Here is a 24387-nt window from a genome sequence, read left to right on the forward strand (position 1 = left end):
AGGTACTCGGGTACTCTGATGGACTGTGACAGGTACTTTGATGGGTGGTGATGGGTCCTCCCTTTGTGGGGGGGGGGGGGGGTGGCGGGAATCAGTGTGATTTGTGTACCTGTAACATCTTGTTACCGCGGTTTGTTTACATTTAGTGATCAGCTGTGAAAGGATCACAGCCGTTCACGTGTTAAACAGCTGCCGGCCAATGGCTGTTTATCACCGTCGGTGACGAGCAGTGTTCCAAGGAACATGCCGCCACCGACGTGCACGGGCAGCATGTCTCCGATCATGCGCTGTGCAAAGTGGGCGGTACCACCTGTGATCGGCCGTGACTTCATCATGGCCGATCACCTGGTAAACAGCCATGCCCAATGGCTGTTCACTCCCCTTGGTGGCAAGCGGTGTCTCTGTGACACGCCGCCACCGAAGGAACAGGGATGTGCGCGCACTATCATATGACGCCCTCCCAGAATGAGAGCTGTGTTGCCTGGCCGTCATAGGGCGGGCGGCAAGCGGTTAAAGAAACTTTAAACTTGTTTCCTGGGGTAAGGCAGCATCATCTTAAGTATTGTTTTCTGAGTCTACAATAGAGTGTATTTCTGCCCTTACATTGAGCACTTTCTGTACTGTTAACCAAGCCTCTTTCTCAATCCAATGTTTCTATGGCAACCCTGCTTCCCTGCTCATAGCTGACTTGTTTTAAGTGATAAAAACGTGAACAGAAGGCCAGATGCCAGCCTTGCAAATCTGAGGAACTGTTTCCCGATGCGGAAAAACCAAGGAAGCCCTAACTAATATAGTGGAGGGAAAGTTGGAACTTTGCCTTTAAGTCCATAGGTAAGAAATATGAATGTCTGCATCCACCTGCAAATAGTGAAATGCGAAGTAGGTTGTATTTTGTTGGGATGCTTGGGCCAGGGTAAACCCTGACAAAGGGTTCATTAACCAGTCCCTAACAGTGCAAGACGATGTATGTCGGCAGAATGGCACGGGCAGGCATATTGGCGTACAGGTACGTCCATTTCTATATGCCGCCCTGCCATCGTGTGCGCTCCACCGGCGGCACGCTCTCATGCCGGTCGGGACCCCCGTGGGTCCGGTCACGGGTCCCATGGACTCGATCGCCGCGGGGATACCCGCGATCGTTTCACAGGGAGGCTGAATGGGGAGATGCCTTTGTAAACTGCATCTCCCATTCTGCCTAGCAACAAGTGACACTGATCTTTGCTCCATGTGAATCGAGCAGAGATCAGTGTTCACTAACACAAAGCCCAGCCCCCCACAGTTAATAACATGCCCCTAGGAACTTAACCCCTACACTGCCACCCCCTGGTTAACCCCTTCACTGCCAGTGTCATTTACACAGGAATTAGTGCATTTGTATAGCACTGATTGCTGTATAAATGACAATGGTCCCAAAAATGTCCGATGTGTCCGCCATCATAATGTCGCAGTCACAATAAAAATCTCCGCTATTACTAGTAAAAAAAGAAAAAAATAAATAATAAAAATGCCATAACTATCCCCTATTTTGTAAATGCTATAACCAATCAATCGCTTATTCCGATTTTTATTTTTTTTTACCAAAAATATGTAAAAATACGTATCGGCCTAAACGGAGGGACATTTTTTTTTTTTTTTTTATATATATATTTTTGCGGATATTTTATTATAACAAAGGGTAAAAAATGTGTTTTTATTTATTTATTTATTTCAAAACTGACGCTCTATTTTTGTTTATAGCGCAAAAAATAAAAACCGCAGGGGTGATCAAATACCACCAAAAGAAAGCTTTATTTATGGGGAAAAAAGGACGTAAATTTTGTTTGGGAGCCACGTTGCACGACCGTGCAATTGTCAGTTAAAGCGACGCAGTGCTGAATCGCAAAAAGTGGTCTGGTTTTAAGCCAGCAAAATGGTCCGGTCTGAAAGTGGTTAATGACAGGAATAGCACCACTGGATTGGCGCAGGGCCAATGTGGTGCCTATATTTAAAAAGGGAACAAAGTCTTTACCAAGTAACTACCCCTGTTCCCCTAAAATAAGACCTAGCGTGAGTGTCGGTGATGGCTGCAATATAATCCCTACCCCCCAAATAAGCCCTACCCTGAGAATAAGACATAGAAGGACTTTAACTAGGGCTTATTTGGGGGGTAGGGCTTATATTGCAGCCATCGTCGTCAATCACGCTAGGTCTTATTTTAGGGGAAACGGTATAGACCTGTTAGTTTAACTTCTATAGTTGGGAAGAGACTGGAGGGATTAATAAAAGACCACATAAAGCAGTTCTTGCAGGAAAAAAATATTTTAAGCAACAGACAGCATGGATTCATGAGACAGAAGTTGTCAGACAAACCTGATTTCTTTTTATGAGGTGGTAAGTAAAACCTTGGACAGAGGGGTGGCGGTGGACGTGATATACTTGGATTTTGCAAAAGTGTTCGATACAGTTCCGCGCACACGGCTCATCTGCAAGGTAAAGTCTACAGGTTTGGAAATATCAGTTTGTAAATGGATAGAAAACTGGCTAAAAGAATCAGAGAGTAGTGGTTAATGATTCATACTCTGAATGGTCTAAGGTTATCAGTGGTGTACCCCAAGGTTCAGTGTTGGGACCCTTATTTTTTAATATCTTTTATCAATAATATTGGGTTTGGGATCAAAAGTAACATTTCCATCTTTGCAGATGACACCAAGCTATGCAGTGGAATAACGTCCTTACAGGATGTCTCCAATTTACAAGCTGACCTCAATGTTCTGTCTAATTGGGTGACTGTAAAATGTAATGTAAAGTTATGCACTTGGGGGATAAGAATATGCATGCATCATACATTTTAGGGGGAGTACAACTGGGGGGGATCCAAAGTGGAGAAGGATCTGGGGTTTTGGTAGATCATAAGCTCAGTAATGGCATGCAATGCCAAAAGAGATTTAATCTCCAAATACGGAAAGGTTTCTTCACAGTAAGAGCTGTGCAAATGTGGAATAGACTCCCTGCAGAGGTGGTTCTGGCCAGCTCAGTAGATTGCTTTAAGAAAGGCCTGGATTATTTCCTAAGTGTACATAATATAACTGGGTACTAACATTTATAGGTAAAGTTGATCCGGGGAAAATCCGATTTGCCTCTCGGGATCAGGAAGGATTTTTTTTTTTTCCCCCCTGCTTTATCAAATTGGATCATGCTCTGCTGGTTTTTTTTTTTTTTTTTTGGCCTTCCTCTGGATCAACTGTAGGTATAGAATCGGGCATAGGTGATTGCTATGAGAAAAGCAACCGTGTAAGTGAGTTTAGACAAGTGCACGGGGTAGGTAGGTAGGTTCAAATAATGGTTTCTGAACAAACCTGGGCTGAGATCGCAGAGTTATTATTATTCAGGATTTATATAGCGCCAGCAATTTACGCAGCGCTTTACAGGCCTGGATCATGCCTATGCAGGTTGCAGTTTGCATATTCCATGTGTATTTTTCAATGCATGCTTTTGATTCATTAAAGTCTGGAACCAGAAAAAAAAAGTCCCTGGCCCTTCCCATAAAATGCACAGATGTGAACATGACCCATAGAAAACCAAGTTAAATGACTAGTATGCTTCTGGAAAACTGAAAACGCACAAAAAAAAAAAAAATATGCATAGGTTTGAACCAGACCTTAATGGGGTTGGTGCAAAGGGGTAAGTCAGGATGATCATGTATGAAGATTGGTTAATGTAGTTAGAGGGCATGGTAGGGGCTTAAAAGAAAAGGAAGACCAGTCTGGGTTTGAGCATTGAAAAAAATTGTGTTTGGGTGGAGGATGCAAACTTGGGCAAAATGGCAGCTCCTAGACGTCACTGCTGTCAGCTGGTGAATGTAATGCAGGAAGGCCTAGACAGTCGGTGGTAATTGGGGATTCTATAATCGGAAGGAATGCTAGAATAATGAGTTGATGATTACTGGTACCCAGCTGTCTTGGTCTATGATGGGACAGATGACAGAATACATGGATGATCCTTTATAATCAACTTAACCACTTCAATACCGGGCACTTAAACACCTTCCTGCCCAGACCAATTTTGAGCTTTCAGCGCTGTCGCACTTTGACAATTGCGCGGTCATGCTACACTGTACCCAAATGAAATTTGTATCATTTTTTTCCCACAAATAGAGCTTTCTTTTGGTGGTATTTGATCACCTCTACGGTTTTTATTTTTTGCTAAACAAATAAAAAAAATACCGAAGATTTTGAAAAAAAAAATAGTTTTTTTTTGTTTTAGTTTCAAAACTTTGCAAATAAGTAAGTTTTCTCCTTCACTGATGGGCAATGATAAGGCGGCACTGATTGGCACCGATGAGGTGGCACCAATGAAGTGGCACTGATGAGGTGGCATTGATGGACACTGATGGGCGGCACTGATGGGCGGCACTGATGGGTGACACGGATGGGCACTGATAGGTGGCATGGATAAGCGGCACAGGTGGGCATGGGTTAGGCGGCACAGGTGGGCATGGGTAGGCACTGATAGGCGGCACAGATGGGAACTGATAGGCGGCATTGTATTATAATATATTGCACTAATGGATGCCAATCAGTGCCAATCAATAATGCATGCCAATCAGTGATGCCCATTGTGGCCACTGATTGGCATCCATTATGGGCACTGATTGGCATCCATTGTGGCACTGACTAGAATCCCTGGTGGTCTAGGGTGGCATACCTTGTCCTTGGCATCCCTGGTGGTCTGGTGGCGTCCCTGGTGGTCCAGTGGGGGCATCCTCGGGGGGGCATCCTCGGGGGGGCTGTGCTGATAATCGATCAGCACAGACCCCCCCCCCCTGTCAGAGGAGCAGCCGATCGGCTCTCCTCTACTTGCGTCTGACAGACGCGAGTGAGGAAAAGCCGATCACCGGCTTTTCCTATTTACACTGTGATCAGTCGTGATTGGACACGGCTGATCACGTGGTAAAGAGTCTCTGTCGGAGACTCTTTACCGAGATCGTAGTTGCCGGGTGTCAGACTGACACCCCGCAACAACGATCGCCGCGATGCGCGCCCCCGGGGGCGCGCAGCGGCTCATAATCCTGATCACGTCCGGTCAGGATTATGAAACCACTTTGCCGCCATCCATTTGCTATAGGGCGGGCGGCAAGTGGTTAAGAAACTAGGCTCCAAGTTGAAGGAAAGGACCTCCAGAATTACATTCTCTATTTTACTGCATGTGCCAAGCACAAAACAGGAAAGGCAGGGGGAGTATAGGGAACTGAATGCATAGCTAAATACCTGATGTCTCTTAGGACTTAGACTTTCAGAGCATTGGGCTGGATTTTCATTGGTGCACAACCGATATGTCCTCACCAAATGCCATTTTTTTTTTTTAGTTGGGGTGGGGGGTGTGGGAGAATCAGACCATGATCAATCCTTTTTTTTCCTCCCCAATTTAAAGCCTGATTCACACCAAAAGCAGTCCAGTGCATTTTTTTTTCCTGCATCAAAAACACTTTGACTGTAGATTATATGGGTTCCAATTGCATAGTTTACACCAGTGTGGTCGGTTCCAGTGCATAAAAAAAAAAAAAAAAAAGAACATGCTGATATTTGTTTTCTGCACAGAACTGTACTGGAATGTGGCAAATTGCATCAGAAACACATTACAGAAAGAAAAACAAAAACAGGAAACTTGGGGAAAATGCAGCAGAAATGCATTTCTATGGGTGTGAATCCTCAATGATAAGCTGTATAATTCAGTTATTGAGTGGGGGGAAGAAAAAAAAACTGTGGCTGGTGTACACAGCCTCTTAAAATTAGGGATGTGGCTGTGTTCAGAATTAACTAGTCACATTCAAACTGATGTTAAAGGCTAAGTTCTTCCTCCCAAATACCAGCTCCCCATGTACCAATATAGCATTAATGTACTTTTGCAAAAATTAAACAGCTTTCCATTTATTCTACACACACTTACCCTACTGTCTTCATGTCTGTGTAACCATTTCAATACTAAGCCCTTCCTGCCCAGGCCAATTTTTAGCGCTGTCGCATTTTAAATTACAATTGCGTGGTTATGCAATAATGTACCCAAACAAATGTTTATCATTTTGTTCCAACAAATAGAGCTTTCTTTTGGTGGTATTTGATCACCACTGGGGTTTTATTTTTTTGCTAAACAAATAATAAAAAAAAAAAAGACCAAAAATTCAGAAAAAAAAGTTTTATTTACAAACTTTTATAACAGAAACTAAGTTTTCTCATTTATTGATGGGCACATATAGGTAGCACTGATGAGGAGGCACTGGCAAGCATCTGATTGGCAACCCTGGTGGTCCTGGCTGGGCAGTCGATCGGCTCTCCTTTACTCCCGCATCTGTGTGAGTGGAGGAAAAGCTGATAAACGGCTCTTCCTCTTTAGGCGCTGATTGGCTGTGACTGGACACAGCTGATCACATGGTAAAGAGCCTATATTAGAGGCCCTTTACTGAGATTGGCGAAACGGTATATCGGACTGACGCGCCACATGCCCCTGCAGCTTATCCTGCTGGACGATATGACACCCAGTCAGGATAGTGAAACCACTTTCTGGCCATCATTTTGCTATGGCGGGTGGGTAGTGGTTAAAAACACTGCTCCATTACTTCTGCCTTACTTCCTAGACAGACTTCAGGTCATGACACAGGAAGGTGTTGACCAGCTCATCCATCTCATTAGCACACCCTGCATCATCTACCCTCAGCTGGTCAGCTCTTCCCTGTGTCATGACCTAAAGTCTGTCCAGGACCTAAGGCAGAAGTAATGGAGCAGTGTTTTTACACAGCCATGAAGACAGTAGGGTAAGTGTGTGTAGAATAAATGGAAATCTGTTTTAATTTTGCAAAAGAAGTACATTAATGCTATATAGGAGAGCTAGAATTTAGAGAGGGGGAAAAAAAGGTGAACTTGGCCTTTAAATAGTATTCAGTATACAACTACCATCAGTGAAAGTGATTCTGATTCAGCCCATACACCCATTGAGTGCTTCTCCTAGTATTTTACTCAGTTGCATCTTACAGAAAAAGCCATGGTCCCTGAAAAGCTTACAAATCAAAGGTTGTTGGAAGGTATCAGGCAGGAGAAGGGTACAAAAAAATTCCAGGGTATTAGTTATATCATGCAACACAGAAAATGGTTATCAACCATTGGAGAAAATGTCACAACTGTGATATTACCAAGTACATAACCTCCAAAACTGGATGAAGAAAACCAAGAGACCTACAGCAACTGTATTATCGTCATATGTTGGGAGGGAGAGGGAGAATAATTTTCTTACTAAGAAAAACATCCAAATCTGGCTGCCATTAGCAAAAGCCTATATCAACTCTGCCAAAGGCATGTGGGAAAATGTATTATGGTCTGATGAGATCAGGTTGAATTTGTTGGTCATAATATGCCAAGTGTGTTACGTGCAAAACCACTTTGTATCACAAAAAACAAAAAAAAACAACCCACAGTGAAGCATAGTGGTGGCAGCATTATGCAGATCAGCCAAAGAGAAGATGCCTAATCCTAGTTGCAAAGGTACCACAGAATCAAGTAATTCCCTGTTCATGACAGATGATCTACTGCAGACTTATTCTAGGGCCCTCCTGCAATGCTAGATCTCAGATGCAAGCACCTCAACCCCTACAATCAGAAGCTACTAGTTGGGAACAAATGGTTTCCAGGGGATCACCTTCAACTAGATTATTCTAACAGTGAGAGCCACAGTAACCATTTACAACCAGTATTAGGTTACCTCTCTTGACATAGGAAGGATTTACAATACTTCTAGAAGGTGAAGATACTGCATTATCTAGATGGTATCCCAGTGTCTTAGCCAGGAGACCTATCCAGAGCCACCTGTTCTAGGATACCAAAATGCAGCTGCAGAGATCGTAGCAGCCACCAGATTAGAAGAGTGATTCTGCAAGGAACTACCTGGTCCCCAGAGACAGGCACCCTTAGTCTGTACTGGAATTAGACCTGCAACAACAGGATGGTGCCAAGGTGGTAGAATAGGAGGTGCTTCTGAGAGCAAAGCCCTTCAATATCCAAGGTTTCCTGCAAGGAATGACAAGGGGCCAGGATGCAAACATGCCGTAAACCCTTCTAGCTAGGAACTGAACTAATAAATGTCACCTACCAGTGACAGACATGTTCCAATGCTGAACACTGACAAAGTCAGGTCCGGCCCTTTGGTGAGATGTCTGCTAGGGTCCCCAGGGAAAAACAACTCTTTTCCCTGGGTGTTTAACAATGGTGATGCCATAAAAAAAAAACACTGGTCCAGATACAGGAGTCGATGCAATGGTGAGAAGTATCAGGTGCGTTGGAGCAACACCTGGAAGCTTCATATCCCAGTTAGGGTGAAGGGCAGCAGACATTGGACTCAAAAGGTCAAAGAGTACATCTGGAGAGGGATACAAGGTGCCATTAATGGCTTTACAAGCCCCTTACAAGGGAAGCAAATTACACTAGGAGAGAGGGTGCTACCCTGGGGTGGAAAAGGTCTGTTAATCCGTGCAGTGCACAGGGGAATAGAAAGTGTGACGCTGAAGAGTGCCAGAGGCAAGGAATTCATGCAACTAGAATCATACACGACACAATTTATCACAACTGATATGAATGGCACCCAACATATGCTTCAACTGCCAACACAGGGCAGTGTAGAATCTTCAAGAGAAAACTGATTTAAGGAAGGATCGCAGTTGCCTGTCAGTAGAATCTTTAAAGGTAGGAACACCTTCCTGTTTAGTAGTTTACCTGTTAAAGTGGGTCAATGGTCAATCCGCAGTGAATACACTGGTACGCAGTTATGTTGGAACAGGAAGAGGCCATCCTCAAACTGTTCCCACAAATTGTCCAAAAGTTCTTGGTATGCTGATGCCTTAAGAGTTCCCCCTCACTGGAACTAAGGGACCAAGTCCAACCCCTGATAAACAACCCCATACCATAATCCTCCCCCCCTCTACCAAATGATTTGGACCAGTGCACAAAGCAAGGTCCATAAAGACATGGATTAGCATGTTGGGGGTGGAGGAACTTGACTAGCCTGCACAGAGTCCTGACCTCAACCCGATTGAACATTTTTAGGATGAACAAGAGTGTAGACTGTGAGCCAGGCCTTCTCGTCTAACATTAGTGCTTGATCTCACAAATGCACTTCTGAAAGAATGGTCAAACATTCCCATAGACCCACTCCTTAACCTTGTGGACAGCCTTCCCAGAAGAGTTGAAGCTGTTATAACTGCAAAGGGTGGGCCAAATCTTTATTGAACCCTCAAGACTTCGACCCCTTTCACGCAAAAAAAACAAAAAGTGCACGAAAACCTTTCCATTAAAATCAATGAATGCTTTCACACTGGGGCAGTGCAGTGAAAAAACACCCCTCTACATTGAAATGAATGGAAAGCTCTTCAAAAGCGCTCAGTGTTTTAATGGTGGTTTAAAAGCGTTTGAAAGGGGCCTAAGAAGCCATTACATTTCATGTGAAGGAAGGTGTCCCAATACTTTTACAATATAGAAAAATATTTGGAATAGCCGCGCTTAGGAGAAGGTTCAGGTTACTGCCGCCCTCTAAGCCCCTGTTAGGAGGCTGTGGCGGTTTAGCTGTTTACAGTGTTAGGTAGTGCCTAAAGCCCCACCCTATTCCAGATCAGATGTTTTGCCTTTGTAATGTCCAAATTATAGTTCCCAGTATTCGTTATAGTATACAAACAATGGGGTTAATTAATACACAAACCACATTGCAAACCTTATATGCACTAGGTAATATGAGTGGGGTAATAACCGGAAAAAAGAGAGGAATAGGAAGAGGAATATGATACCATATTGGTGCCCAAGACGCTAATAAACAGTAGTCCTTTTTCTTTGAAGGAAAGTAAAAAGAGGAAAGCTTCGAGCCGTAGCGCTATGTATAAAGCCCCCGGCTCTGTTAGGGAGATCGCCGAGGAGCGGCGTGCGTTCCAGCTGCGCTCCACGAACTTGACAGACCAGAAGTGACGTAGTGTGCATGGCTCCGTTGTACACGTTTCATCATAGACGTCCTCAGCAACGTTGCTGCGTTGCAGCAGCGCTATGTATAAAGCTGGAGGCTTTATACATAGCGCTACGGCGCAAAGCTTTCCTCTTTTTACTTTCCTTCAAGGAAAAGGACACTGTTTATTAGCGTCTTGGGCATCAATATGGTATCAACCATTTGGCTCCCATAAAAGAGCACATCCATAACTTTAGTCCAACATATTGGTCCCATTTTTGCTTATTTAACACGTTGGTTACTGAATACCATTTTTTATGATATATACATTTTTATTTATTCATTTTTAATTCTTTAGTTTTATTTTTGTTATTTTGTCATTTTTATATTAATTTTTTTTATATAAATCTTTTTTTTTTTTCAATAAACGAATTCTGTGGTGACAAATATACTACACTATGGGAACTGTTTTTTTTTTCTCTGAGGAACCATCTGCCCGCTGATTACCATCCGAAAAGGAGCACCATTTGGGTATCAAATATACAGCAAGAAGGTGGAGGTATCCGGCGCAGGGTGTCCACAGGTGGAGATACTACATGCCCGTAACCCCCTACAGGGACAGGAATCTGGTGAGTGGGGACCCAAAGGGGTACGAGCACAGAAGTCACTGGATTTATGTGAACACAAAAGTCACCTTTTTTTCTGAGTCGTCTGGAACTTTATGAGATATTAATTGAACACTACATAGATATATCGCAAATTATTAGACATTCAGCACTTTTATATTTGGAACATTATTTTCTGTACTTTTTATAACTTGATAGTTGTGGATTTCTGCCTATATAGGCAATTTCTTGCGTCTATTTGCACAGTTTAAACCTTTTGCACTTTTTTGCACTGATCTTTTTTTGGACGGTCTTTTTTGCACTGTCGTTTGCACTTTTAGTGCACTTTATTAGTTAAAAAATAATACAAATTACTGTGGGATTTTTTGCACTGTTTGCATATACCTCTGAGATAAGGATCTGAATCTTCCGCTATATTTAATAGAATAGAACCCTTATGTGGATATTGTAAAAAAAAGTGGACATATCTAGGCCCCCAAATAATTTTGTAATAAGGGTATACTATGAACATGCATAGTCATTTGTCAGCTGAAAACATTTTCATAATTTAATTTATTCTGCACACTTTATTACTTTATATTAATCTGAAGGGGCACCTTTCAGTTTTATCTAAATAATCCACACCCACTGCCTACCTCAGGTCTAATACACCCTGGGTGTGCTACAGTGGTGGGGAGTACATACAGGGGGGATGTAGGAAGTGTGCATGAATTGGTATTAAAGTATCTTTGGCTGGGGATCTTGGTTTCAAATAATACTCCTTTTTCCCCCCTCTTCCTATTCCTCTCTTTTTTCAGGTTATTATCCCACTCATATTACCTAGTGCATATAAGGTTTGCAATGTGGTCTGTGTATTAATTAACCCCATTGTTTGTATACTATAACGAATAATGGGAAATATAATTTGGACATTACAAAGGCAAAACATCTGGTCTGGCATAGGTAGCGCCTAAAGCCGCACACTAACACTGTAAACAACTTTTACAATATAGTGTAGATCGCCATTAACAAATTTGCTCTCAAAGTACAGTAAAAGTAGAATTTTTCACTTACCAGGCAGGAAAGGATGGGAAAAGGATAATGGGAAGACCTGGGAGGCTGTATTAGAACATGTGCTAATGGTGTCCCTCACCTACCCAAATACTCTCCCAACTCTTTGTCATAGGGCGTATAGAAAAATCACAAAAGCTATTCCAGAGGAAATGCAGGGAGAACCAAAACTGTACTAGATGTAAATGATCCCCAGCAACATCTTCTGCATATGCTTTGGAGATACCCCCAAACTAGTTCACTATTGGCATCTCATCATAGATACCATTAACTGGGCACACCAAACTTGCATAATGACCTTCTAATATGTGTACTTGGATTTCTAGACAAGGAAATCTTTAGACCGCAAGTCAGGACCTCCATTACTAGATTGTTATTTTTGGCATGCAAATGCATTATACTAAAATGGCCCTGTCCTCTACCCCATCTGTCTGAGGATTGCATGCACTGGTCAATTCTATTCAAAGAGCGACAAATAAAAAAAAAAAAAAAAAAAAAAAAAATGGTTTACTCTGCATACATTTTACAAACTGCGGGATCCATGGTTACAGGTCCACAGCCTGGCTTCCCTAGTTTTAGTGTCAGTGCAGATACTTCAATGTTAATATTGTCTGTAAATGACTGGGATTCATAAGGTGGAAATATGTGTATTGATGTAAGCTAACTGGAATATGCAGCTGGTTGGTATTGTTATACACTAACAGGGCATGCTCTAGTTGAGTTCTCTTTACAATTTAGCCTGGGAAGGGCAGTGGTAAGATTTCTTTAACCACTTGACCACTGAGCACTTAAACCCCCTTAATAACCAGACCAATTTTCAGCTTTCGGCGCTCTCACATTTTGAATGACAATTACTCAGTCATGCAACACTATACCTATATGACTTTTTTCCATACAAATAGAGCTTTCTTTTGGTGGTATTTAATCACCGCTGGGGTTTTTTTTTGTGCTATAAAAGAAAAAAAGACTAAAAATTCTGTAAAAAAATAAAATAAAAATGTCTTCGTTTCTGTTATAAAATTTAACAGATTAGTAATTTTTCTTCATACATTTTGGCCAAAATTTATACTACCACATATTTTTGGTAAGAATAAGTACAAATTGGTGGATATTATTTGGTCTTTGTGAAAGTTATAGAGTCCACAAGCTATGGTGCCAATATCTGAAAACTGATCACACCTGAAGTACTGACATCCTATCTCATTTCTTGAGACCCTAACATGCCAGAAAAGTACAAATACCCCCCAAATGACCCCTTTTTGGAAAGAAGACATTCCAAGGTATTTCGTAAGAGGCATGGTGTGAGTTTTTGTTTTTTGAAGTTGTCATTTTTCCCCCACAATTCTTTCACAAAATTATCATATTATCAGGTTACCTCTCACACACAGCATATGCATACCACAAATTACACCCCAAAACACATTCTGCTATTACTCCCAAGCATGGCAATAACATGTGTGAGACTTTTACACAGCGTGGCCACATACAGAGGTCCAACATGCAGGGAGCGCCATCTGTATTCTGGAGCACCGGGGCCAATTCTGACATTTCTCTCCTACATGTAAAAATCATCATTTATTTGCTAGAAAATTATAAAAACATAATATATGGGTTGTTTTTTTTAGCAAAGACCCTAGAGAATACAATGGTGGTCGTTGCAACTTTTTATCTCGCACGGTATTTGCGCAGCAATTTTTCAAATGCTTTTTTTTTTTTTGAAAAAAACAAAAACAGTTTTTTGCTTTAAAAAAACAAAACAGTAACGTTAGCACAATGGTTTTGCATAATGTGAAAGATGAAGTTACGCTGAGTAAATAGATACCCAACATGTCACCCTTCAAAATTGCACACGCTCGTGGAATGGCGCCAACCGTCACTACTTAAAAATCCCCATAGGCGACGCTTTAACATTTTTTTACTGGTTACAGGTTTTGAGTTACAGAGGAGGTCTAATGCCACGTACACACGACCAGACTTTTCAACATCAAAAGTCCGACGGAATGATTCCGGCAGACCATTCGATCGTGTGTGGGCTGCAGCGGACTTTTGATTTGCAAAAGTCTGACAGACTTTAGAAATGGAACATGTTTCAAATTTTTCCGCCAGAACTCCGCCGGACCCAGTTCCTACCGAGAAATCCGCTCGTGTGTATGCTAGTCCGACGGACAAAAACCGATACGAGGGCAGCTATTGGCTACTGGCTATGAACTTCCTTATTCTAGTCCAGTCGTACGTCATCACATTCGAATCCGTTGGACTTTGGTGTGATTGTGTGTGGCCAAGTCCGTTCATTCGGAAACTCTGTCAGAACTCCGTCGAAAGTCTGTCAGACCTAAGTCCGGTCGTGTGTACACGGCGTTAGGCCAAAATTATTGCTCTCGCTCTAACGTTCGCAGCGATACCTCACATGTGGTTTGAACACCGTTTTCATATGTGGGCTTCGATCGTATTGGCGAGTCAGTAGAAGCACCGGAGGGCGGCGGGGGGGGGGAGGAGATGTCCTCTCTCACCTCCCGTAAGAATGATCAAGCAATGGAACAGCCGCTATGATCATTCTTATGGTGTAGGGAATTGCCGGATGAAAAAGCCGATATCTGAATGATGCTTGTGGCTACAGGCATCATTCAGATATCCCCGCACAAAGTCAAGTACGTCATATGACGGCCGGCAGGCGGGAAGTGGTTAAAATGCTTTTTTTTTTTTTTTTTTAACACAAAGTTGTCCATTTATACAATATTTCTAACACATAGCATGTACATACCAAAAATGACACCCCAAAATAGATTCTCCTACTCCTCCTGAGTACGGTGATACCACATGTGTGAGACTTCCACAGCCTGGCCACAGAGGCTGAGTACAGCCGAGAATGGCTGAGCATGGCCGAGCATGACTGGGTATCACCAAGTATGGCTGAGCATGGCCGGGTATTGCAGAGTATCACTGAGTATGGCTGGGTATTGCAGGGTATCACCAAGTATGGCTGGGTATTGGCTAGGTACTGCAGAGTATTGGCAGGGCATTGCTGGGTATTGCAGAGTATTGGCAGGGCATTGCGGGGTTAATTGTCGGTGAACAGCACTGTGGACACTACAGATCTAGTCCACATGACGCCGGTTTGTTTACAAGTGATCGCTCCGTCATTTTTGACGTGGCGATCACGCGGTAAGCGGCCGTGATGAGCAGCCGTTTACCGTGATGCACAGGGTCCTGTGGACCTGGCGGTCACGGATGCTCTTGAGTGCACGCCCCAGGGGGGCGCGCAAGAGCAGAATTCTGGGAGGACATCATAGGATGTCCTCCCAGAGTTAAGCAACCACGCTGTAGTCGTCATTCGGCTATGGGCCGGTTGTTAAGTGGTTAAATAAGCACTTTTGTTAAACTTATGACAACGTTTTATTGCTCCCCCTTTCTCCCACTTGAGTGGCAGGGAGAGAGTAGCACCCCATTTACTTTTTGAATGCCAGCTTAAAATATTTATATTTTACATGTCCCTTTACATTTTTTTTTTTTTGTATTTTTCGGTATATGTCTGCTCGGATAGTGGATGCTTCACTGCTACTGTACTATAGGCATGTAAAACTGCTGCCTTTTGTATGTTTTTGTAAATCTACAAAGCCTTTAATAAAAAAAATAAAAAAAATCATTTGATATAAAATTAAAAAGGAAACGTAGCAGCAGGACTGACTGCTCTGTCTAGGTATACTCATAAACCCAGGCAACCAGAGGCTGATGAGCCATGGCTGGTGGTAACCAGAGTCACTATAGGGGGGTGGTAGGAATGGACCAGAAATTCCTGGCGAGTCTTTTGCAAAACAGGAGCAGCAAAAAAAAAAACTGAAGCATGGTAGTAGTAGGAGAGTCTACCTATGTCCAATCCTCTAGGCAGCAAAATTACATAACAAGCTTATCTCATAGGTGGTGGAAAGGCAGGGTGCTAAATATCACAATCTCCACCTGGTCCAATCAGAGAATGCTCTGTATTCACAAAAAAAAAAAAATTAAAAAAAAATTACAAGATTCTGAATTGCAGCACTCCCAAGGAAATTACCATCTGAGGTTACTATGCAGAATTGCAGATGCTCAGAACTGAACCTGGAAGACTTCTCCTATCACTGTAGTAGAGGCAACTACTACTGAGACTTGCAGTTTGCACAGGGATCGGTCAGGTATGAGATATTTATATTTACAGCATATTGGGCCAAGCTGGATTAATGTAAACTAAATTCACACCTAAACTTCAGCTAAGTGTATAATTTAATATAATCTTACTATATAGCTCTAAATCAAATTGACTTATTGTGGTGTTTTTACTATAGGTACAAGACTATAAAGGCCCTTATAAATGTGAGTGGAATTTTCTTTATCATACATCATAGCACACAGAGCCTTAAGTATTTACTTAGTGGGTTATAGCTACCTTCAGGTGTTGACACTGGCACACCAAATACAGGAAGTTGACTCCCCTATATAACCCCCTCCTCCTTCCAGGAATACCTCAGTTTTTTCACCAGTGTCTAAAGGTGTTGGCACAAGTGAAGCTTTGCTCCATGGAGCGCCAGGAGGGATCCATGCTGCATTTAAAAAGCCTCCACAACCGGATCCATCCCGCTACTGCGGCTCCAGGATGGTACCCGTGCCTCGCATTGAAGAACAAGGTTTTGCCTGCAATGCTCCTCTTTGAGGGCTGGACCCTAGGAACCAGGACTCTTTTTGGTCTTGCTACATTACCTAAAGCTGTCCTGAGGGGTGCTATACATGGTCCAAAGGAGTGGAACCCCTATTAAAAGGGCCCCAGTCTTTGAAGGTTTAACCACGCTGCCTGTCGTGATGGGTGAAGTTTGGATCTGTGTTTACAGCAGTATCCTGCAGCGAGGAAAAGGTAAAAATGAAAACATAGGAACTGCAAAGTCCACCTATGACTTCTCTTTCAATTATATTGTAAAATACCTTAAAAACTCCTCTAGAGGGAGTAATAGTGTATAGAACCTGTTTAAGACTGTGCTAATACAGAGTCTATATCAGCAGCTGGAGGGGGGGGTCTCCTCTCCCCCTAAATGGGGAAACCGAGTGGATAGGGATACATGTTATGTTTAAACAAGAATAAATCTGAAAAGCTGATAAAACGGCTGTGTAAATCCCCTTTCCCGCCACCCCTCTGAGGTGACTCTTGCTAAAGCTTAGGAAAGGACGTGGCACATAGACTATCAGGTTCACACCTGAAAAAGCTTAAAGCTGATACTCTGGGAAAATGGATGGGGTCTATCAGAGCAGCTGAACGAAGGCTGCCACAGGGCACAGAAGCGCTGGTGCACGTGAAGGGTTTATACAGGCATTTGCAGTATAGGAAAAAAAAAAAAAACACATTGTTTAGCATTAGATCATTCTATGCTACCACTGTTTTTCCTACTTTTGTTCAAATAAACAGAACAGTTTAGAGCAGTGTTTCTCAACTCCAGCCCTCAAGGTGCACCAACAGGTCATGTTTTCAGGCTCTCCATTATTTTGCACAGGTGATTTTATCAGTTTCACTGCCTTAGTAATTACCAAAGCCCTTTCATCCGAGGGAAATCCTGAAGACATGACCTGTTGGGACGCCTTGAGGACTGGAGTTGAGAAACACTGTCTTAGAGTATGTTTGCTTTTTGTGCTTTGCACTATGGCTTCAAGGCTTACTACTAAGGCAGCAAAACCACCCCCAGGTGCTGGGAACCCCAGACATGCCTCCACATTGTCACCCTCTCCGGAGATACTTGACATGGCAAGCCAGGGTGAGTCATTGGAAGCAATTAGTGGTGCAACTGCTTCTCACACTTCAGCCCCTGTATACGTGACTGAAGATGCATTTTCCTCTGCCCTGCAGGGCTTAGAAGATTAGCGGCTTTAATCGCATCCTCCATTAAAGGGCATAAGAAGCGTGCTAGATCCCACTCCAAACCCCCAGGGGAACAGTGGGGACAGGATGAGGTATTACCCTCAAATTATCAGGAAAAACAAACAGATTATGCCTCTGCAGAAGAAACAGTTGAAGTTTCAGCTTCACAATCTAAGGTACAAATCCTTACGGACATGGTCGCTCCACTTTCATGCTACCCCTAACAGAGTCAGCTGAAAGTCTGGTTTCTTCTTTGGGTTCCTTGAAACTGTCACAACCAGTTTATGCGTTTCCAGTCCCCACATTACTAAAGAAGCTTATTGATACTGAATGGGATCATCCGTATAATAATTTTCTCCCTCCAAAGAGATTTTCAGTTCTCTATCCTGTGGAGAAAAAATTCACTAAAAAATGGAAAGTTCCAGCAGTAGATGCTGTGATTTCCAGTGTGAATAAACGTTTAACGTGTCCAGTAGACAATGCACAAATGCTAAAGGATCCAAATGATAAAAAGTTGGAATTCCTGTTAAAATCCTCCTTTTCTTTAGCAGGTACTGTTGCTCAGCCTACAATTGCAGCTATAGGCACCTGTCAGTCCTTAAAAGACCAGTTCACAGAGGCCCTTGACGAGCTCCCTGCACAATAGGCCAGTGAGTTGGCCGATTTACCAAAAGCATTATGTTTTGCCATAAATGTTATAAAGGTTTCTATTCACCAGACGTCTCGCCTTGCACTTGTGCTAGTAGACATGTGTGGGACCCTTTGGCTAAAGGGTTGGTCTGCCATATCACCCTGCAAAAACCTACTGTCAAGTTTCCCATTTCATGGGGAGCGACTATTTGGCGATGATTTGGATAAATACATCCAGACAATTTCCAGTAGAAAAAGTACTCTCTTGCCAGTCAAAAGAAAGTATAAAACGTCCTTCATTTAAACGGACTCTCTCTCCTGCGCCAAGCGCATCTGCCTCTAGACAGCGGCGACGGCTTCCGTCAGATTCCAGAGAAAAATCACAGGGTCAGGCCCAGGCTCAAAGAAAACCTAAGCGCAGCAAACTATTTTTACAACCTGCTTAAGGTCTCCGTTGCGACTGGTCATGGTGACTGTGACAGAAAGTAAAGGGAAATCTGAAATTACAGTTGCAGCCAGAATTGGAATTAGGAATTGAGGGGATGTCCTCTTTTACCGGATTCCTCTCTGTTTTGTCTATTACAGAAAGCGAAGAGAAATCTCCCCGATAGGGACAAAGACCCTAATTAAACCTAGCAAAAGTCTTTTAACCCTTTCCCACTTTGAAGCTAATAAGAAAAGGATTGGTTGGAATTCTACTTCAAGCTTTTGTTTAGATCACATGCTAAGGTTGGGTTGCACAGGTTTACATTAACTGTTTAAAATCACTACCTATGCCACATGCAAAGCGCATGGGGGAATTGTGTTTCAACAGTCCCCAAAAATCATACAAAATTTAATTTAAAACCACCCGAAATTGTGCAGCGTACAGCAAATATTACTAACATTTCAGAGTAAGGAAAAACTATGAGAAAGATTCTGTATTTTGTGTCAATATGGGACCTTTATTTTATGTTAGGTAGCATGACGTATTGCCTTATCCGTTAAAATAACAAATGTAAAATCAAGCAACACAATTCCTGGTTTTCCAGTTGCGAATTTCACTCAACCAGACTCTGCAGTAACTCCACTCAAAATTACAAAGACAGTAAAGAAGAGACACTTCAGCAGCTTTTTAATTGTCAAACACTTTACTTTGAGGACATTTATGCAGTATTTTTCATTGGGTTAGGAAGATACTACTTTATCAGCAGAAACCTGCCATGGAGATTGTTGATGTCAGCAGTCATTCCAATCTTGTATTTTACAAAGAACTGCATACTTCATTATACTGTAACCAGGCAAAGTGAATGAAATGTTCTGGTACCTTTTCAGTAATGTTCAGCTACCTGCACAATGCTTCAGAGATTTTCTAACAAGATGAAAAATCTCTGGTGCATTAACCTATACTACCTGTGTGGCAATCACCCCCCCCCCCCCCCACCGGTGTCCCAAAACGCAGTCCTTACCTAAATGCCACCTTAAGCAGTTTTAGACATGCCTTCTGTTTATCTGAAAATCAAGCACCAGTACATAAAATTAAAATAATCTGGTATTATGTGCTCCTAAAGAAATAAAGCATAAAAAGGTAAAAGATACCCATTTTAACTTCCCCTATTGGATATCCAAAGTAATATACTGAGAAATTCGACTTTGGAAAATGCCCTGACAATAGAACCAAAAGTAGGGAATATTCTCCCTGAGGTCATAGACAGCAGTAAAGACTTAGTAGGGGAGCAAACCTTTCTCTAAACTAAGAATTAGATTGAGGGAAAAAATTCAATTTTAGAACAGCTTAAATATTTGTCAAATATTTTGTAGTTGAAAAAAATTAAGTTACCAAAATTGATCCTTAGTAAAATAAACTGCACACTGAGTTTCATTCACAGAAACCAGAATACCAAAGCCTATATTTCAAATGACAAAAATTATGGTTTAAAAAAAAAAAAAAAAAGGGGGGGGGGGGGTTACAATTCTGTCCAGAAAACAGTTATGTGGATATTTAGTTTACTTCAAATCGGCATCTTAAACATTAGCCAGTTACTTAGAGCATAGGTATTTGGTCCTAGAAAACATATACTGCATGTATTTAATCTTTATGCAGCCCACTGACATATTCATCTTTCAACCGTTAAGAAAAGCTACATGATTTGGCTACTTTACAAACCATTTAAGTTATGTATAGATTTTGGGTGTCCATCTTCTAAATAAGCAGAGTTGCGAGATTAAGATCTTAGCAAGAAACAAAGTTTGAATTGGATCTGCGATTTCCTAAAGGAAATAGGCCGTTACAAAGTAGAAGTTAGTGAATCTTTGTTCATGTATGGGTAGGCTAAATGTACCAAGTTGATCGATCAACATGGGTACAACCAGCCTGCCGGATTTTACTTATGATTATCGCTAACAGCTGGTATAGCCACTAGCAATAATCACAGTCTTCTCCCCGTGGGAACAGCTTCCCCCGCCAGGAGAATGCAATGGCTCGGCAGAAGGAAACCTAATTCTCATATCAATGTCTGTGTCGATGGGGGGAATTGAGCAAATTTCTCTTTCCTGCAACCTGTGGTTGCAGGAAAGAAAATTTACACCATGTATGGCCAGCTTAAGTGAACAACTTCTACTCCTCTAAACCAACGCCATTGTTTCCCGATAACTGACTGCAGTCTGAAGTCTATGACTGTCTTTAGCCTGATCAGTAGCTAGAATTGGGTGCAACAGTATTTTCCAATCACAAAGTTATCCCTCTCTATCATTCCCTTCTTCAGATTCTGTAGGGAATACAACATAAATGCACAGTATCAATGGGATACATATGAACTATACACCAAATAGAAAGGACTGATCTAAATTTTCTAAAATCATCATGTTGTAGACATTTTGTGGTATTTGATCCCTTGCATAATGTTAGCTACTAAAAAGAAAATTCAAATGAATATGTTTGAAAGAAAATCTGAATGCAAATGGCTCTATGTGCTGAACAGTCCACAGAACTGTAAAACGTTGAATGCAGCTACCGAATGATCAGTCATTCAGCAAGTTGACCAGATGCAATCTATAAGGTAACCAAACAGCAGCATATGGGCCTGTGACTTGCTACATGTCAAACTGCAGGGGGGCCATCTGCAATACATGAACTTTCATAAACTGATCATGCAGACTAATGCAAGATGTTGTCTGGTAAGTATTTACTATATATAGGCTCTACAAAAACAAATATGGACATGCCACAGAGAACTGCTGCTGCCTATACATGCTGCAATTTACAGAACTAAAATATTACTGCACAATTAAACAGATGACATCACTACTCTTTTTCTGGTTTAAATGCTTTAACACAGAGTGTACATACAGCAAAGGGTATTGCTAATATTCTGTGCTTAAAGATCTCATGTCTAACAATAAATATGGTGGGATTCACTGCATTTTATTGTTAAACTGCAAAACTGGGATTTGAGTGCCAAATTTCTTGTCAATGGACTCTACAGACTAACCTTTTAATATGTGTCCTTCTATTTTATATGTTAGAATTGTATGCTGCTGAAACAAATATTGGGGTCCATCAAACAGTGTCTGCTGCCTTTTGATTGCCTTTGGGGTGTACTTAAAAAAAAAAAAAAAAATCCCCAAATTCCCATTACAAGTAAGTCCTTTCGATATCAGAGCAGGATTATTGCACTGAAAGAGTGTTGTGTCATTCACCAGCAAAAGTTTCATTTGTAAACATAACCTGCCTTGCCAAAGACACAGCGGGCCGTCACTACACTTACAAAAAAAAAACAGCTTACGAGCCAAACTGGACGGTTAAGAAGGCTGTAGCCTGCAGCTATCATGCTGTTGCATATGCTTAGTATACTTACAAAGCATTTTATTTAGTTTTTTGCTTTCCCAAAAATAAGATGAGAGACAAAACAACAGACTTTTTATTAATGGAGAGACAGCTCTGTTTAGTCAGACAAAGCGACTTGTTTCATTAGTGTTGCCACTGGAAAGGTTCCTGGCCTCCTTGCTCTCAAGACTCCAACCTGCATTGATTTATTCCCTTATACAGTGCTCTCATTTCACATACCACATCCCCTCATCTGGGAGAAGAGTTAAATAATAATTAATGTTACTAGAAAGATGAGTTTTAAAAATAAAAACTCGGTTGTAGCTTCAGATCCTTGTGATACGGAGAGGTCATGTTTCAGGTAGCTGATTAATGTCTGTCAGTTTTGTGTCATTTAGAATGGCTCGGATGACCTCCAAAGACTCAGTCTGCCGAATGCGCTCCAGCTGCACCTGAAAGGAACCAGCGACCAAAAAAATGGTTAAATGCGACAGTCTGACTGCACAACAGGAACATGTAAAAGGCAACTGGACATGTAGGACAACAAAAAAATAACAATTACATGGGCTGACTCAATGTTAGCCCTAAACCCCCATTCACATTGGTACAACTTGGCATAGGATTTGACAGGTTCAAATCCTATGGCAAGTTGCACCCTATTGTCGGCAATGGAACTGTTGAAATAGGGGTACTGCACCAATTTGAAAAATACGTTTCTGCACCATTTATGCCGATTTCAGGTGCGACTTGTATTACACAGACACCTGCACATGAAGTCACACAGATGTCAGGCAAGTTGCACCTGAAGTCGCACTGACATGTGGGAAGTTGCACAATTTCAAAGTTGGATTCGGTGTAAAAGTCAGTAAGTGACTACATGTAAAGTGAAATTGTGCCTGTGACAAGAAGGTTGCAAAGCACTGCAGAGATTATTATCAGGCAAAAATCTATACTACACACTTCAGCCCCTGGAAGATTTGGCTGCTGAATGACCGGGCCATTTTTTGCGATTCAGCACTGTGTCGCTTTAACCACTTGCTGACCGCCTCCTGTACATATACGTTGGCACTTTGAAGATGGATATCTCGGTACCGGCAGCAGCTGCTGCCACAATCGGGGCATCCATTTTTGGAACCGGCAGTTCTCTTTACGATAATGGTGGTCCCTGCAGCGGATTCGCTGCAAGATCACCGTTACCGGTGGCGGGAGAGGGGCCACCCTCCTTTCCGCCGCTTACCTGAGCCGTTGGCTGCGGTGGAGGCAATCGGGACCTTTCCGTGGCTCGGTATGGAGACGAGTGAGGCTAAGATGGCCCCCACCCGTCTCCATACCATAGCAGCGCAGAAGCGATGTCAAAACGTCACTTTCGCCCATACGTTTTAAAGGGCCATTATTCCGTTGTCATTTTTTCAAATGACAACTTTTTTTTTTTTTCATTTAAGTCCAAATATGAGATCTGAGGTTTTTTTGACCCCAGATCTCATATTTAAGAGGACCTGCTTTTTTCTTTTTTTTCTATTACATGGGATGTTTACATTCCTTGTAATAGGAATAAAAGTGACTCTTTTTTTTTTTAGTTAAAACTAAATCAAAAAAAATAAAATAAAAAAAAATGTTTTCTTATTTGTTTTAAGTGCTCTGTCCCGGCGAGCTTGCACACAGAAGCGAATGCATACGTGAGTAGCACCCGCATATGAAAACGGTGGTCAAACCACATATGTGAGGTATCGCTGTGATCGTTAGAGTGAGAGCAATAATTCTCGCCCTAGACGACCTCTGTAACGCAAAAAACATGCAACTTGTAGCAAATACGGTGTGACAAAAAGTATTGCAATGACCGCCATTTTATTCTCTAGGGTGTTTGAAAAAAAAAAAATGTATGTTTGGGGGTTCTAAGTAATTTTCTAGCAAAAAAACTTGTTTTTAATTTGTAAACACCGAGTCTGAACAAGGGGCCTGGCCTTCAAGTGATTAACTGACAATTGCGCAGTCATGTGGCGCTGCACCCACACAACATTTTTCACACAAACAGAGCTTTCTTTTGGTGGTATTTTATCATCTCTGCGTTTTTTTAATTTTTTGCGCTATAAACAAATAAAAAAGTGACAATTTTGAAAAAAAAATAAAGACAATATTTTGTACATTTTTCTATAATAAATATCCCCCCCCTTAAAAAAAAAAAAAAAAAAAGATTTTTTTCTCAGTTTAGTCCGATATGTATTCTTCTACATATTTTTGGTAAAAAAAAAAAAAAAATTGCAATAAGTGTATATTGATTGGTTTGCGCAAAAGTTATAGCGTCTACAAAATAGGGGATAAATTTATAGCATTTTTTTTTTTTTTTTACTAGCAATGACGGCGATCTGCGATTATCAGGACTGCGACATTATGGTGGACACATGACACATTTTTGGGACCATTGGCATTTATACAGCGATCAGTGCTGTATAAAACTA

General features: G+C 41.8%; 1 protein-coding gene across 1 annotated transcript in view; it reads right to left on the reverse strand.

Moving 5' to 3' along the window:
• Nucleotides 1–19223: 19223 nt before the first annotated feature.
• RABEP1 (rabaptin, RAB GTPase binding effector protein 1) overlaps nucleotides 19224–24387 on the reverse strand; it is a 106454-nt gene continuing 101290 nt past the window's right edge. Inside the window, exon 18 of the mRNA XM_077482394.1 lies at nucleotides 19224–22383. Within this exon, the coding sequence (XP_077338520.1) occupies nucleotides 22282–22383 (102 nt within the window). The 3' untranslated portion in view covers nucleotides 19224–22281. The remainder of the gene's footprint in view (nucleotides 22384–24387) is intronic.

Source organism: Lithobates pipiens, unplaced genomic scaffold, assembly GCF_037356315.1.
Source record: "Lithobates pipiens isolate NorthernLeopardFrog02 unplaced genomic scaffold, aLitPip1_a1.2 Scaffold_16, whole genome shotgun sequence".
Taxonomy (NCBI): Eukaryota; Metazoa; Chordata; class Amphibia; order Anura; family Ranidae; genus Lithobates; species Lithobates pipiens.